At 33.7% G+C, this 15,828-nt stretch overlaps 1 protein-coding gene across 1 annotated transcript; it reads right to left on the bottom strand.

Moving 5' to 3' along the window:
• Positions 1-8,639: 8,639 nt before the first annotated feature.
• Positions 8,640-13,194, bottom strand: LOC127132638 (cellulose synthase-like protein D5). The gene is made up of 3 exons (XM_051061599.1): positions 12,108-13,194; positions 11,181-11,985; positions 8,640-10,680 (listed from the first exon to the last, which is right to left on the bottom strand). The coding sequence occupies exons 1-3, from the start codon at positions 13,064-13,066 to the stop codon at positions 8,902-8,904; spliced, it is 3,543 nt and encodes a 1,180-aa protein (XP_050917556.1). The 5' UTR covers positions 13,067-13,194; the 3' UTR covers positions 8,640-8,901.
• Positions 13,195-15,828: the final 2,634 nt, after the last annotated feature.

A 15,828-nucleotide genomic window follows, 5' to 3' on the forward strand; every position in this document is an offset into this window, starting at 1 on the left:
TCCTCTAGAGAGGAAAATACTCAGACCCCCTAGAGAGATTTTACATTTGTTTGTCTATCAACTAAAAGAGAGTTTTTCCACAGGATGAACTCACGAATCGAGTAGAGATTTCACCAAATAATGTCAATAACCAAATAGAACTTTTGCAGACTGAGTTCTATAACCAAACCGAGATTTTTAATGGTTGATATCAAGAACCAAACTCAATTCCTCTAGAATATCGCACTTTTGAAAGTAAAAATAAATGGCACGAAACGACTACAACTCTTTCCTCACAAGTAGTTTTTCACTCACAAGGCCCTAAGGCAACTTTGGCGAAAGAAAATATTTGAAGAGAGAGAAGAGAGTGATAAAATGTAAAGAATTAGTAAAGCTCGGAATTGTGGTATGAAATAAAGTGAGGAGAATCCTCCTTTATATATGAAATAATTTGGTTCAAAATGGAAATAATCCATTGGCCGAATTAATGTCCTAATAGAAAGCTTTGATATAGAGCAATTGTCAATCATTAAGAGACTGTCATAATCAGTTATAGACTCGATTAAGCATTATCTAATCGATTAGATAGTTAGAATAAGTCTCCTAATCAAACATATAGTCTCCTTATCAACTGATTAGGTCTTAAAAGTATTTTTAGCTGATTATGTTAAATAAAGAGAGGCCTTAAAAGTATTTTAAGTATGTGTGTGAGAGTTGTCTTAGTATCTTAGGAGTTACTCTCCTAATTTCAGAAGACTCTGGTCACTCAGAGAGACACGACCATGCAAGACTTCACATTTTCTTTCTTTCATAACTCTGAAGTTTCCAACTTCCTTTGACAAATATATTGATCATATAAGCATTTCACTAGAACCTTCAATATTATACTTGATGAGACTTGAGATATATTCAAGTTAATCACCATCATTAAAGAGTTGGAAATAAATTAACACATACTTCAAAATTCATTAGTGTTGTCGTCATCAAAACACAGAGAAGATCCCTAACATCATGATCATCATTTATATACTTATCAGCACACACACACACACACACACACACATACAATGCTCTAGGAGCTTGTTTCATATTGTAGAGAGCCTTTTTCATTTTGAAAGCATGATTAAGAAAAGATTCATAAAAGCGAGAGGATGATCAACATACACTTCCTTCTGGATGTAACAGTTCAAAAACTTACTCCTTACATCCATTTGGAAGAGTTTAAGAAAATATAATGTTTGAGAAATCTATAAGCATCCTTAATTATGACTTCTAATCATGTTACATGGGCATAAGTTTCATCCAAATTTATGTCTTCCTTTTGATTGTAACATTTTGCAATGAATCTAATGGCACTACCTTAAAAATAGTAATTGCGTGATTTATAAATACAAACAAGATGTTAGAATAAATTGGTTCTTGCAAGATATATACCTTCGAACAATGGAAGAAATATAGAAAAAAATGTCAAGATTACCTTGAATTCTTAGTTAGGTTTTAAAGTACGTGTCATCGAGGAAGATGATGACTATGGCCAAATATTGGCCACTGTTTACCGTTATTTTTTGTAAATCAAATCACAAGTTTTCATTCACTTACAGGATTAAACTCGAAAAAATCCTAGGACATATTGTGCAAATAATTTAATAAAATATGTTCAAGCTTTGAATATTAGTGCTTGAATGTCGAAAATTTGGACATAAACTCTAATAGGAATAAATTCATAATTACTTTAAAAATGAGGAATAAACAAAGAACATAATAAAAAATCACTCAAGTAAATGCTTCGAATTTAAAAGATTAAGAGAAAGGATGCAGATTCAAACATCTTCTCACAAACTCTTTTCTCTCTGTGACTTGAGTTCTATAGAGAATACTTAATTAATCTTGTGACCTTGTATACATTCCTTAACTCGTCTTATATACTATTACAATATTAACTTTTAATAACGGTTATCTTCATAGAAATCGACATGTACTCCCTTACGTGGGCTTCAGCCTTCTAGTCTGCTTCCACGTGTCTTCGATATTTGAACTGCTTTGATCTGTTGTTGTTGTTGTTTCGAATCGTCTTTTAAATCTTTTAACTACTTCTATCAAAATTTTCTTCTAAAGAGCCTTGGAGCATGATGTCGAAATGATTTAGTTATTTGTACTTAGCTTGTGAATTTATATCATTTTTGCTTCTATCAAATATGCCAGATCAACATAACCCTTTTCAAGATTCTGAATGTGTTTTAAAGAGAAAGTGATCATAATCTTGTGGATATGTTCCTGAGACTCTTCCAAATCAGACTTTGTAGTTTTCTAGATTATCTAAACCTTAAACTTAAAATAGACGAAGTCCTAATACATCTGATAAGCGAGTCAAACTCGCCTCTTCACTTTATCAAAATATCGAAACCATATATAGGTTATTCTATACTTAGAAATCTCATACATTTATATTTATTATCAAAATATTACACCAAATTTCCCAAACTAACAGCCACCAATTAAGTCTTAGAATGCATAAAACGAGCTTTATTGCTTCAAATTTGGCTTATCTAGTCGAAATAGAGTTAAGTGAGGCCTTTGAGGCCGAGAATGAATTCAACGTGACTTTCGAGGGAAAATATGAACATATAATAACATATGAAGTATAAATACAATAGATAGTTATTATAGTGACTCTGATTATGAAACAATGCTTGATGAACAACGTTTGACGTTGAATAACGAAAATGCACTCATATTAGACAAAATTTTCATGACCCAAAATGTTAAAAATGAGAATGACCAAAATATAAATAAAACTCTCATTTCATTTTTTATAATGAACACCTAGGCTTCAAAAATGACTAATCATAATAAATTGGTAAACTAGATGCTCAGGATCCACTTGAAAATAAGTCAAATTAACATAAGAATGTGACGAAACTATGGTGATTTTAGTAATATCTCTACTCGATGAAGATTTGAAGCAAGAAATGATGAAAAAACTTAGAGAATATAAATGTTTTTTTACACGGACTACATAGATATGTCAAGCCGAGAACAGAGTTTAGTATAACATGAATTATCTTTGAGGTTGGGGAAAAAGGAAATCAATAGAGTCCAAGGAGATTTTCACCTAAAATGGGTTCCAAGATCAAAGAAGATAATGAAATATTTATAAAGGAAAAGTTCATTTGAACGACTAGGTATATCGATTGGGTATATAATATAGTTTCTTTTGTTAAGAAAAGTGGTTCTTTCAGAGTTATGTAGATTTTAGAGACTTAAATGTCATGAATCCTAAGGACGAACATCTTACGTCTATAATTGACATGTTAATGGACTCATCGTCTTGTAAAGAAACTTTAAGTTTAATGAATGGATATTTAGGACATAACTAAATTTTCATTCCAGATGAAATGTATCCAAAATGACATTTAAATGGTCAGGATCATTAGGAAGTTTTGAGTGTGTGGGCATGTCATTCATATTAAAAATGTAGGAGTTGATATACCAAAATTAAATGAGCTTAATTTTCTATGGCCTTATTTTTTTCAAGTATACATAGATTATATTGAGGTCAAATCCATGTCAAGAAATGACCATGTCACACATCTACAAAATTCTTTGAAAGGAGAAAATATAACGTAAAAATGAATCATATTAAATATGGTTTTGGCATAGATGTATGAAAAACTTTAAGATTCTTAGTTCAAGAGATAAGAGGTAGAGGTGGATTCAAGCAAAATGAAGCTAGTTTTAGAATCCCCCTCCAAGAAACAAAAATCAACTTCAATCTTTCCTACTAATATTGAGGATTACTCTTGAGAAGATGACAAGATCCTGAGAACTGAGTCCTTCTACACCGGCGAGGATAGGTTGGAGCTAGCTTATCAGGATATGGGATCGTTATCAAACTGGAAGGTGAATCTATTTGGGAGCGACAAACACATGTAGTTGGTTTAATGTGTTGGTTTTCTCAGATGGGAGTCATTCTCCCTTTGAACAACTTCGAGGTTGGAGTTCTCAACCATTTGACTGCCTTGACTGAATTGAACCTATAAATTGAGTGAGTTTTATGGGTCTTTAATCAATCCAGAACGGTGAAAAATATGCATTTCTTTTCATGGCTTAGTTGTGAATATGAAGCTAAATAAAAAGGGTTCAAACTGACAAGGACTTAGTCTGGGGCGGTAGAATATATGGATATCGCCACATATACATGTAACATGAACATGTTTTTCGTTTCTCATGGTTCGGGAGTCATATTGTTGAATCTGTCAGGAAAATTGGCTTGATGTCTTTTTCATTGCATTTGATACTATATATAATAGTATCAGTAATTATAGGTAATTATAATTCATAGTGACTAATTACAACTCATAATGACTAATTTCCTATTCTATGAAAGTAAATTATTCATAATAAATGCAAAGATTATTTCCTGATTAATATCCCCCCTCAAATTGATGTGGTTGGTCAAGGAACATCAATTTGCTAACAAGAAACTGATATCGTGGGCGTGGAACAACCTTGGTAAGAATACCTGCAGCCGGAAACTAAGTACTAACGTGAGGAAGTGATATCACTCGATCATCGTAGGCGTCACATATTGAATGATAATCAACTTCTATATGTTTGGTGCGTTCATGAAAAATAGGATTTGTAACAATTTGAATGACACTTGTATTGTCAGTATAAAGTGAAGTTGGCTCTGTTTGGAGAAATTCAAGTTCAGCCAAAAGACCACAAAGCCAAAGTATTTCTGAACAAGCAGCAAACATGACACGATTTCTGAACAAGCCAAAGTACTTCTTGCTTTTCCAAGATCAATAAAGAACCAAGAAACATGCATCAACCAGTAACAGATCGACGAGTATCAGGATATCCTACCCAATCAGCATCACTATAAGCACTCAACTGAAGAGAAATTCCAACAGAAAAGAATTATATGTGATGAGAGGTTCCCTTTAAGTAGCAAATTATACGACGATTCGCAGCCAAGTGAAGATGGTGAAGAGAATGCATGAATTGACTTACTTGTTGAATAACAAAAGATATGTCAAGGCGAGTAATAGTCAAGTAGTTGAGGCTACCCACAAGTTGTCGATACAATAAGGGATCAGGCAAAAGATCACCATCATCACGATAATATTTAACATTAACCTCAAGAGGAGTATCTACCGGATTAGCCGATTCGAGACCGGCCATAGAAATCAAATTTGTAGCATACTTGTGTTGATGGAGAAAGATGCCCTTAGATGTATAATGAACCTCAAGACCAAGAAAGTAATGTAGATTACCCAGATCTTTCATGTGAAATGAGGCCTTTAACTGTTGCTTAAGTCGCTGAATGGAAACATGATCAGAACCAGTAATAACCATATCATCAACATAATAGAAAATTTAGGAAGAGTAACAATATCATTAATGGCAGGAGAAACACATGGAAACATAAATTGATTATCAAAAAATGTCACATTCCTAGAAATTGGTTAGTGGCATCATAACACATAAATCCCTAATGAGAGTGATTATATCCCATAAATGCACATTGAACGGACTGTGCTCCAAGCTTATGCCTTTCAAATGGAGGTAAGTGAATAAAACACACACACCCAAAAGTATGTAAAGCATTATAATCAGGATGAATTTTACAAAGACAAAAGAAAGGAGAATCAAGATCAATAACCGTAGAAGGAAGACGAATGATCAAGAAGACAGTTGTGGAAAGAGCCTCCACCCAAAATCGGGATGGTACAGAAGCTTGGAGAAGTAAGGTACGTGTTACATCAAGCAAATGACGATTCTTACGTTTTGCCATACCATTTTGTTAAGGGGTATTGGGACAAGATCGTTGAGACAAGATTCCTTTTTGTTGAAGGTATTCCTGGAACTTATGAGACATGTACTCACCATTAGAGTCAAAGTGAAAATTTTTAACACTTGCTTGAAATTGAGTTTCAACATATGTCAAAAATTTCATAAACATAGAAAACACTTCAGATTTAAACGGAGAAAATATATCCAAGTAAAACGACTATAATCATCAATAAATGTGACAAAATATTTATACTGAGCATGAGAAACTACATGAGACATTCCCCATACATCACTATGAATCATCTCAAAACAAGTGGAGGCATGGTGAGCATCAGACGGAAAAGGAAGTGTTTTACTTTTAGCCAATTTGCAAACAGAACATGAAATAGAGGCATTAGAAATAACAATTTTATTTCCCAACAAACCAGTTTTACATAAATGAGACAAAACAGAAGAGCTTGGATGACTCAATTTTATATGCCAATCCTCATAAGAATTCAAACCATTATTACAAGCAAGAGATAAATGACTCGAAATAAACTCGAGTGAAAATATTCTTCCCACTTTAGGTCCCTTCGCAATCACCTTCCCCGTCATCTGCTCCTGCACAAGACAACCAGCACTAAAAAAGTTAACATCATAATTTTTATCTACCAATTGACCAACATATAATAAATTAGAAGCGAGTCCATGTGATACAAGCACGTCCCGAAAAACAGAATTTATGTCGCCAACATCAGTAATAGGTAAAGTATTACCATCAGCTATTTGAATTTTTTTATTACCACGATAAGATTGTAAATTGTGCAAATATTCTGAAGAACATGTCATGTGATTGGATGCACTCGAATCAAGAAACCATATGCGAGAAACATTAGAAGACTTACCCAGAATTCCCAAGGCCGAAAGAGTGGAAAGTACCATTTGTTGAATCAATTCAGGATGTATAGCACCATTGTTTGGTGCCGCATTAATGGAAGGACCAACTGCAGAATTTGTAGTTGCATGGAATGCCAACACTGAACGTTGTGTTGGTCGTGGAGGACGTGTGGGACACTCAGAGATAATATGACCATGTTGCTTGCAGTAATTAAAAAACTTCTTATTGCATCTACGAGCAATATGACCAAATTGTTTGCAAGAGAAGCACTGAACTTGTCTCATATCATGACCTTTACATCTACTTTGAGCAGCATATGCAACCGTCACTGACTCGGAAATGACTGTATCATGAGACATGGCTCCTTGAGTAACAATTCGTTGTTCCTCCCTTAGAAGTTCTCCAACATATGTATCTAAAGAAGGAACGAGATTCCTGTTCAGCAAGGCACCTCTGACAACTTCATATTCTGGACGAAGCTTCATGAGAAATTAATCTCGGCTACTTGTGTTATAGACCTCTTGGATAACCGCGAGAGAAGTCTTGGGAACACCAACATGTATAATAGAAGAGTGTTATGTCCACATATTCAGAAAACCAGAATAATATTCTTAAATAGATAAAGCACCTTGTTTGTAATTAGCTATCTCCAACTCCAATTGAAAGCGCTTGGATGCATTGTCTTGGTTGTAAATACGCTTCAAATAGTTCCACATTTCTTGAGCAGTTCAAAATGGACGTAAATTATTGATCATTTGAGGATCAATAGTACTGAGGATCCAAGTGATTATTTGAGCATCTTTAGTTTCCCACGTATCTGGTGCAACTTTCTCAGTTGGTGCCTTGGAGATACCATCTAAGTGAGTCCACAATCTCTTTCCATTGACATAATTTTTAATTGAAATTCCCAAATTGAATAATCATTTCCGATAAATCAGACACAAAAATTCTTATCATTTTCTGAAGCCATCTAAATTATTATGTCACCGGATACAATCACACTAATTACTTTATTATTATTATTATTATTATTATTATTATTATTATTATTATTATTATTATATAATAACACTAAGTGGTCAGCAACAAGAATAATTACAAACCGTAGTAACAGTACCACCCACGAACAACAACAAGACCACAATCATATACCACGATATGGAAGGAGCGGCAAAAGCAGAAGATTATCACCCAGAATCACGAACCAAGAACAGCCAAGAACAAAAAAAAATTGCAACAACAAACTGAAGCCCTAAACCCAATAGATAATCATGATGGCAATAGGTTTGATCGACGAGGTTGAACGCAACCAAATGAGCAAGAACAAAAATCGATTGCGATAACAACACAACAACAAGAATCTCCAAGACGAAATCACGAAACGGCAACCAAGGATTTAGAATATCAAGCAGCTACAAGGTTTCGAATTCGAAAGAAAGGATTTCAAAACGAACACGAACAAAGAACACAATTACGATAGCGAACCAATGGGGGATCGATGTTCAGCCAAGATAACAAGATTTTCCAGTTTTGATCGAACTTACTGATACCATGTCAGGAAAATTGACTTGACGTCTTTTTCATTGCATTTGATATTATATATAATAGTGTCAGTAATTACCGGTGATTACAATTCATAATAACTAATTATAACTTGTAATGAGTAATTTCCTATTCTATAAAAATAAATTATTCACAATAAATCCAAAGATTATTCCTAATTAATAGCATCAATCATGATGATTCGGGTTCTTATTCTTGTGATAACTTAAGAAATAGGTCTATGTCCCAATCATGCTACATCAAAATTAAAATTCTATAAGCTGTAGGTGGAATCTTGTTCTTGTATATGAGCTGTCTTTCTTGATAAAGAAAAATAGACAAACATATTCAATGACTTTTCATCACTCATACTATTTTGCTCTTTTTCCAAATACCATCTCATATTAGACACAAAATGAAAGAAAACTAGAATCAAGAATGAAATCATGTAAAAATAGTGATAAACACCATAATAGAATGCACCTTTACACATTCAATATTATCATCTCAGTCATTTGAGATTAACAACTACAGCACCAAGTTTGCAAATTCCTACTTTTCTCTCTCTCTCTTGAATATAGTAGTACTATATATATCGATAATGTCACACAACAACACAAACTAAATTTTCCAAAATATTACAACAAACAAATACAGATGCAACATGAAGTAGAGAAACTTCATCACCTTCCTCAAACTAATCAAGGGAACTGAAAATTCATGAAATCTTGTGGTCTTCCACCAGCAGGAGGGTGAACATAAACCCAGAGCAAAGAAATAATAATTGAGAGTAAACCAGACCAAACGTAGATGATTGTTGGAACCTTTCCTCTTCTTCCCAAAAGCCCTTTTGCAAACGGATAAAGATGACACAAAACCCAAATGCTGAAAAACAATCCTCCAACAAGTCTGCTCCATTGTGGAAATGGACTATAGAGAGTCCTAGCTACTCCCACAGCAATAGCAATAGTATTCACCATCATAATTGTGATTGGAGGTACCATTAGAAAGCTCCATTTCACTATATAAAGATCAGCAAACTCGTCTTCTCCATCTTCTGGTGTTGCTGACTTTGATGTTAATGTGAATGAGATGTCAACTCCTGCTACCACCTTCAACAATCCTTGTAAAACAGCTGCGGGATGTGCACTCGTTCCGCCGATTAACCAAAACTGTTCATTTCTCCACCAATCATGTAGTGTGATACCTGACCACTTGATCTCGAGTAGTGCAAGTAAGCATAGTGTGACTGTGATTCCAAGCAAGAACACTAGAAAAGTTACACTGAGAGACTGGACTATAAACTGTCCAGAAAATAAGGATAGTGCAGGTAGGAAGCAATACACAATCAGAAACATTGAAGTGAAAGGGTACATTCCAACATTGAAATATGCTACCCTTTGCAAGAATTTCATTCTAGGACTAGCCAATAAGGCGTTGTTTCTTGAGAAGAAGATCTCGACTGAACCTGTCGCCCAACGAAGCACTTGGTGTAGCCTGTCTGTTAAATTGATTGGAGCTGTTCCTCTAAATGCATCTCTTTTTGTCACACAGTATACTGATCTCCACCCTCTGTTGTGCATTCTGTAACCAGTCACAACATCTTCTGTGACTGAACCATATATCCACCCTACTCTTTTCCCCCACTCGGTTTTATCCTCGTAGTAACAAGATATGACGCTAATTGCCTCGGCAACGGTAGCAGCATCTAACGGCTCGCGAGGCACGGCTAGAGAACCTGCAGGCCTTCCTTGTGTTCCATTTCCTTTTGAATCTTGAAGCAACCTTCCTTGATATTCTGCTACTGGAATGGATGCAGCTAGAGAAGTAGAATTTCCAAACCTTTTTGGAAGAAGCAGGGATTCTATATCTGCATCATCGTCGTTGTGATCGCAATTGATTGGCACACAAACTTCATCTTCTTCCTTTTTTGACACCTTAGGCTTTCTCAGAAACAACTTAATTTTCCTTCTTCCAAACCATCCATGATGTTCAGAAGCTCTAGGTGGACTAAAACCATAAAGAGCTGTTCTTCTGAATATGCAGCCAGTTCCAACATACATTGGACCTTGTAAACCATCAAGAGCTCTCATGCTCACATCAAAGAAAACAGTGTTGTGATTTGCATATCGATCGCTAGGGTCAATGCCTTCAAACCTTTGAGGGAATTGAACATAACATATCCTGTCACCGCCTCTGTCGAGCATAAAGCACATACCTTCTCTGATGGCCAATGAGTTGTAGATGTAATGATCACAGTCAAGATTGAGTATGAATGGCCCATTGGACATGATGGCACTAGTTCGAACAAGAGCGTTCATGGCGCCAGCTTTCTTGTTGTGATCGTATCCCGGCCTCTTCTCTCGAGACACATAAACAAGCATTGGCAACCTAATGTCAACATCTGTTGAGTCAATCAAGTTATCTCCATCTGCTTCTGTGCCATATTCTGGTTCTACATTTGGTGGAGCCAACATTGCCTGCAAAAACAGATTAACAAACACAGCATTATTATTATTAAACACAAGACACAACACTAAGATAATGATACTCTATGCATCAGACACTACATTAGTATAAAACACTACATTATTACACAGAAGACACAGCACCAAGTAGTTGACAATGCTGAAGAAGATACCTAAATCTATGCTTCAAACACTACATTAGTATAAAACAGTAGACTATTACACACAAGACACAGCACCAAGCAGTTGATAATGTTGAAGAAGTTGCCTAATTCTATGATTCAAACTCTATAGTAGTGGTGTCTAATATCTTCGGTCTATGCGGTGTAGTAACACTCATAAAACACAACAGTATTATTATTACACACAAGACAACATCAAGTAGTTGATCATGTTGCGTAAATTACCTGAACTATGATTCAAACTCTATAGTAGTGCACATAAAACACTACATTGCTATCATTCCATACAAGACACAACCAATAAATTGATAATGTTGAAGAAGTTATTACCTGAATTATACCAGCATGGTCACCTCTAGAGTGGTCAGGTTCTGCTGATGGCCAAGTTCCAGGCCAATGAGAACCATCAGACATCCAAGTTGCTCTAGGGACCTTAATGAGGTCAGATATATCAGAACCTGTTTCCATCTGTTTCTTCTTGGCTCGTAACTCCTCATGAGCATTGTAAGCATCAGATCTTCTCCTAATAGATTCAGGTAAGGAATTGATTCTCACTTTGAATTCATCATATTCCCTCTTCACCCTTCTCCTCTCCCTAACAAAGTCCAACCTAACTTTGTTCTTGAGAAAATCGCGCTTCTGACCGAAATAAGCTTCAGGATTTCTTGGCTCAATTTGGTGTTTTTTACAGAAAGGAACCCAAACTCTTGCAAAACTAGCAGTTTCTGCAAGAGCTTCAAATGTCAAAAGAGCTCCACCATCATCAGACAAATAACAAGCAACTTTTTCCACTGGATAGTCAACTGCAAGGATAGATAAAATGGTGTTTGCAGTGACAAGAGGTGGCTCCTTTTCTGGATCTGCTGTTGAAACAAATACATCAATTCCCGGGAGATCAGACCTCCCTTTTGGGTTTCGCAGATTGGGTGACTCAAACCGGTCTTTCAAAACAGCCAAATCAGTAACTCTGTTCACTGGACACAGCTTAGGAAGCTGATCAAGAAGCCATGAAAATGCAAACCATAGCTCACAAGTCACTGACATTCCCCACAGCCACATTGCCTCATGGTTCCGGTGTCTAATCCTCCATGTCAGAAACAAACCAAGTGCAGCAAGACGCATCAAAATTAGCAACCTTAACAAACAAACAAACACAAACACATTAGGAATTGGAAACTTAGAATTCAGTCAAACATGTTGTGTTTTCATCAAAAGCCAAAAATCAAAATCAAAAGCTTGGAATTCGAAAAGACTCACCTATAAGGACTGAGAATTGCAGCTGAAACCCCAACTTTCCTAGTCAAAGGTCTTCTACTTTTCTTCCCAAAATCCGGAGGGGGTTCGTATCCATTGGAACCATATCCATCTTTAGGCCAAACAGCATTTCCATAACCATAAGTTCCTTTAGTTTCAAAGAGCCAACGAGTATGATCAAAATCCTGTGGATGATTCTGAGCTTTAAAAGATTTCACAAGAGAAAGCCTCTTATCCAGCTTGAATTCCGCCATGGAAGGTAAAGGCAAAGCTTGATCTTCACACTCAGACACCTCTTCTTCTTCCTCCTCCTCTTGTTCGCTATCACTAACATTGTTGTAAGGTTCTTTACAACCCGGACATTTATTACCACCTCCTCGATTTCCATATCCATTTCCATTTCCACAACACTCTTTGTAACAATCCCTGCAAATTTTGAACCCACACTCACAAGTACAACCCTTAATCGCGTCCTCATCACATCCTTTCATTCCACAGATCAATTTAGATTTCAGCGGCTGACTATCACGGTTGTCGGAGCATTCGATGACATGACCTCGTGTGACAGAGTTAAAACCTCCGGTAAAGATCGTACCGGAGATGTAGTTAGGGTTGTTTCTCGCATTTTCTTCCGGGAGGCTTGTTTGTGAAGACGAAAGTGGCATCCGATCTGGCGTAGGAGGAATATGAACTGTGTATGAGACATACTCTGTAGTTGTTTCTTCAGTAGCATCGGAGTAGTTACCGCCAGCTGATAACCTCCTTCCGGCGCTGATTCCGGTGGAAAGCCTGTTGGATCTGTTGGTGAGAGGAGAATTAGGGTTGACATTATTGTTGTTGTTGTTGGAGACTGAAGGACGTGGTTGTGGACTTGTGAGACCAATGCTTCTTCGACTTCCTCCGGCTTTTCCGCCCGAGGATACGGTGATCTTCACCGGAGAGGAAGAAGAAGTGTTCACCATGTTTCAGTAAGAATGAGAATGAAAAATTGGAAAGAGAAAAGAAGATTAGATTGTTGAGTGTTTCATTTGGAAAGTGAATGAGGATGAAGGTGAAGAAGTGGGTTTAGTTATGGACAGCGTTTGAATTTGAATAGAAAAGAAAAAGTTTGGGTTGGGATTTAAATGCAACGGTCGATAAATCTGGACCGTTTATCTAGCTAGATCTCGGATATGCTTTTTGTCTTGGCTTCTAAATATAAAACGGTCCGTTTAATAGTAGTCAACTACTATATACTACTCAATAGTCTTTTTAAAAGGAGTTTCAACTTTGGTTTTTTAAATGTAATCTCTTTCTTTTTGTGTAAAAAAATGTAATATTTTTTGAGTTTAATTGTTATGCACTGTCAGTGTAAAAAAATTTACACGGTCAATACATCACAATCATCCGTTTGGGTTACTTTACATGTGATTATAGAAAAAGTTAAACTTCTCTAAAAAATCAATGGCTGTGATTAACTGACAGTGTAAAATATCTTTACACTGTCAGTGCATTTCAATTAAACTCATATTTTTTATCCTTAAGATATAGATTTTTTTTATTTGTTATATTTGACTCATTTATTACGTCTTTTTAAGGCGATGATGGTCTCTCCACTCCATCTTCTTATTTTCTGTCTTATTTTATAAAAAAATATATATATTATTTTTATTTTATTTCTAATAAATTTCTCATCAACAAATTATACTTCTTCAATAAATTATATAATAGTATTTGAGGTTAATTCTCTTATACTACTAATATATTTATTACTTGTTATCATTGATATTATTTTTGTCAATAAACCCAATGTTCACAGCTAAATATTTAGCTAACAAAATCATAAATTAAATTTTCTTATTTTAAATCTTTTTATATAAATAGCTAGTGAAATAGATTTCTCAAAACTTAATTGAATACCTCTTATATGAATAATCTTTCCTTTAATGTTTATGCCTCACCTTCAACTTTATAATTGAAACGGTCCAACGACATTGACATTACTCTCTCCATATTAATTTATAAGAAAAAAATATTCATTTTTTTAATAAATTATAAACAAAAAATATTTATTTTATTTTATTTTATTTAAAAAATTTATCTTTAAAAAAATAAAATTAAATACAAATTATTGGTTCTTTTCTCATTTTTCTATAAACAACAATTAATTAAAACTATTTTTACATTTTTTATAAAATATATTCCAGAAAAATTCAAATATTTAATTTTAATGTTAAATGTTAGTTTTTTTATAAATTGGTACTCCGGAGTAGTATATGTATTTTTTCTGTGTGTAATCAAAATATGTTTTTATGTTGACATATTGAATCAATAAAAGTCTTTAAAAATAAATTACTGCTTTAGTGTTTTGAAATTCAGTTGAGTTGACATAATTAAATGATGATGACAGTTAATCAAACTTGCTCCTGATTTTATTTTTAATTAAATATATTTGTTAATATAACAAGATACTTCGTCGGCAATTGTTTATACATTAAAAAGAACACTCATTTTTCTTGAAATAAATTATAAATTTAATTACAATTTTAGTTTTTTTATTTTTTATTTTCTTTATTAAATCACTTTTTTTTTATATTTTTTATATTTTTATTCTTTTTAAGTTTTTGTGTTGGATTATCAAAATCTAACACAAAACTAAAAGAATAATTAAAATCATAGTTTTTAAATTGGAATATCAAAATTGAAATTAAATCTAAATTATTATAAAAAAATGTCAATTTTACTTCATTTAAGTATATTTTTTTAAATAATATATCTTTCTTAAAATAAAATTTAATACAAATTATATTTAATTTGGTTTCTCCATATTTTTTTCATAAACATCAATTCAAACTGTTTTTACATCTTTCTCATAAAATATACTTTAAAAAAAGACACAATTTTAATTTTTTTTAATAAATATGAAATATTACTTTTTTTCTTCTTATAAACGATTACGGAATAGTACATAGAATTTTTTTAATAAGATAAAATAGAAAAAAAATATGATACAAAATGGGACTGTCGACTATACTAAGACCCTCTCAACTAAAAATAAATTTAAAAAATGACAAGTTTAATATATTCTTTACAAAAGCTACCATCAAAATAGGAGAAGCCGGGTAAAATGATTCGAATTTGAAATTGTAATACTTAAATTAGGAAGAGAATTTGTACAACTATTTCCTTCTCTAAAAATCTAAGAAATCACAAAAAAAAACATTTTTGAAGTTTATTTACATAATTTAACCATTTAATGCGAACTTGCCAAAGAACAATGTTCGACTATTTGAAGGCATGGACCACCACAAAGTTATGCATATTAATGGGAGATACCTCTTTATAATTGTTTCCGGCCAAAGAGCATGCTGACATAGAGTTGATTTAATTAGTGGCTAATTATTACTCCGATGAATATAGAATAAAGTGTAATGCTAACTTGTGCCCCAAGGACACAAGTTAAGAGATGAATATAGAAATAAATTTTTGGAAAATATGTATTGAATTTATTAGAAATTTATCATTAATAATTTTATTTATTTTTTCAAAATAAATTTTCTATTTGTGGGTTTCTTAACATGTACCATTGGGGCACAAGTTAGCATTACCCTAATATATATCTTTTTACAATATCAAATATCAAGAATTATTAATGATCTTTTTCTTATTATACTATTAAATATTTATTATACTATCTTCTTTCAATTCTTTACATTTATCTTTCACATACAATTAATTAATGAAG

The sequence above is a fragment of the Lathyrus oleraceus genome, chromosome 3, assembly GCF_024323335.1.
Source record: "Lathyrus oleraceus cultivar Zhongwan6 chromosome 3, CAAS_Psat_ZW6_1.0, whole genome shotgun sequence".
Lineage (NCBI taxonomy): Eukaryota > Viridiplantae > Streptophyta > Magnoliopsida > Fabales > Fabaceae > Lathyrus > Lathyrus oleraceus.

Bases quoted from the DNA above. Each gene is read 5' to 3' on its own strand.
- LOC127132638 (XM_051061599.1), bottom strand. From the start codon at position 13,066: ATGGTGAACACTTCTTCTTCCTCTCCGGTGAAGATCACCGTATCCTCG. The intron at 11,986-12,107 runs GTGAGTCTTTTC...TTGTTTGTTAAG, and splicing joins GCAATTCTCAGTCCTTATAG to GTTGCTAATTTTGATGCGTC. The intron at 10,681-11,180 runs GTAATAACTTCT...CTGTTTTTGCAG, and splicing joins ACCATGCTGGTATAATTCAG to GCAATGTTGGCTCCACCAAA.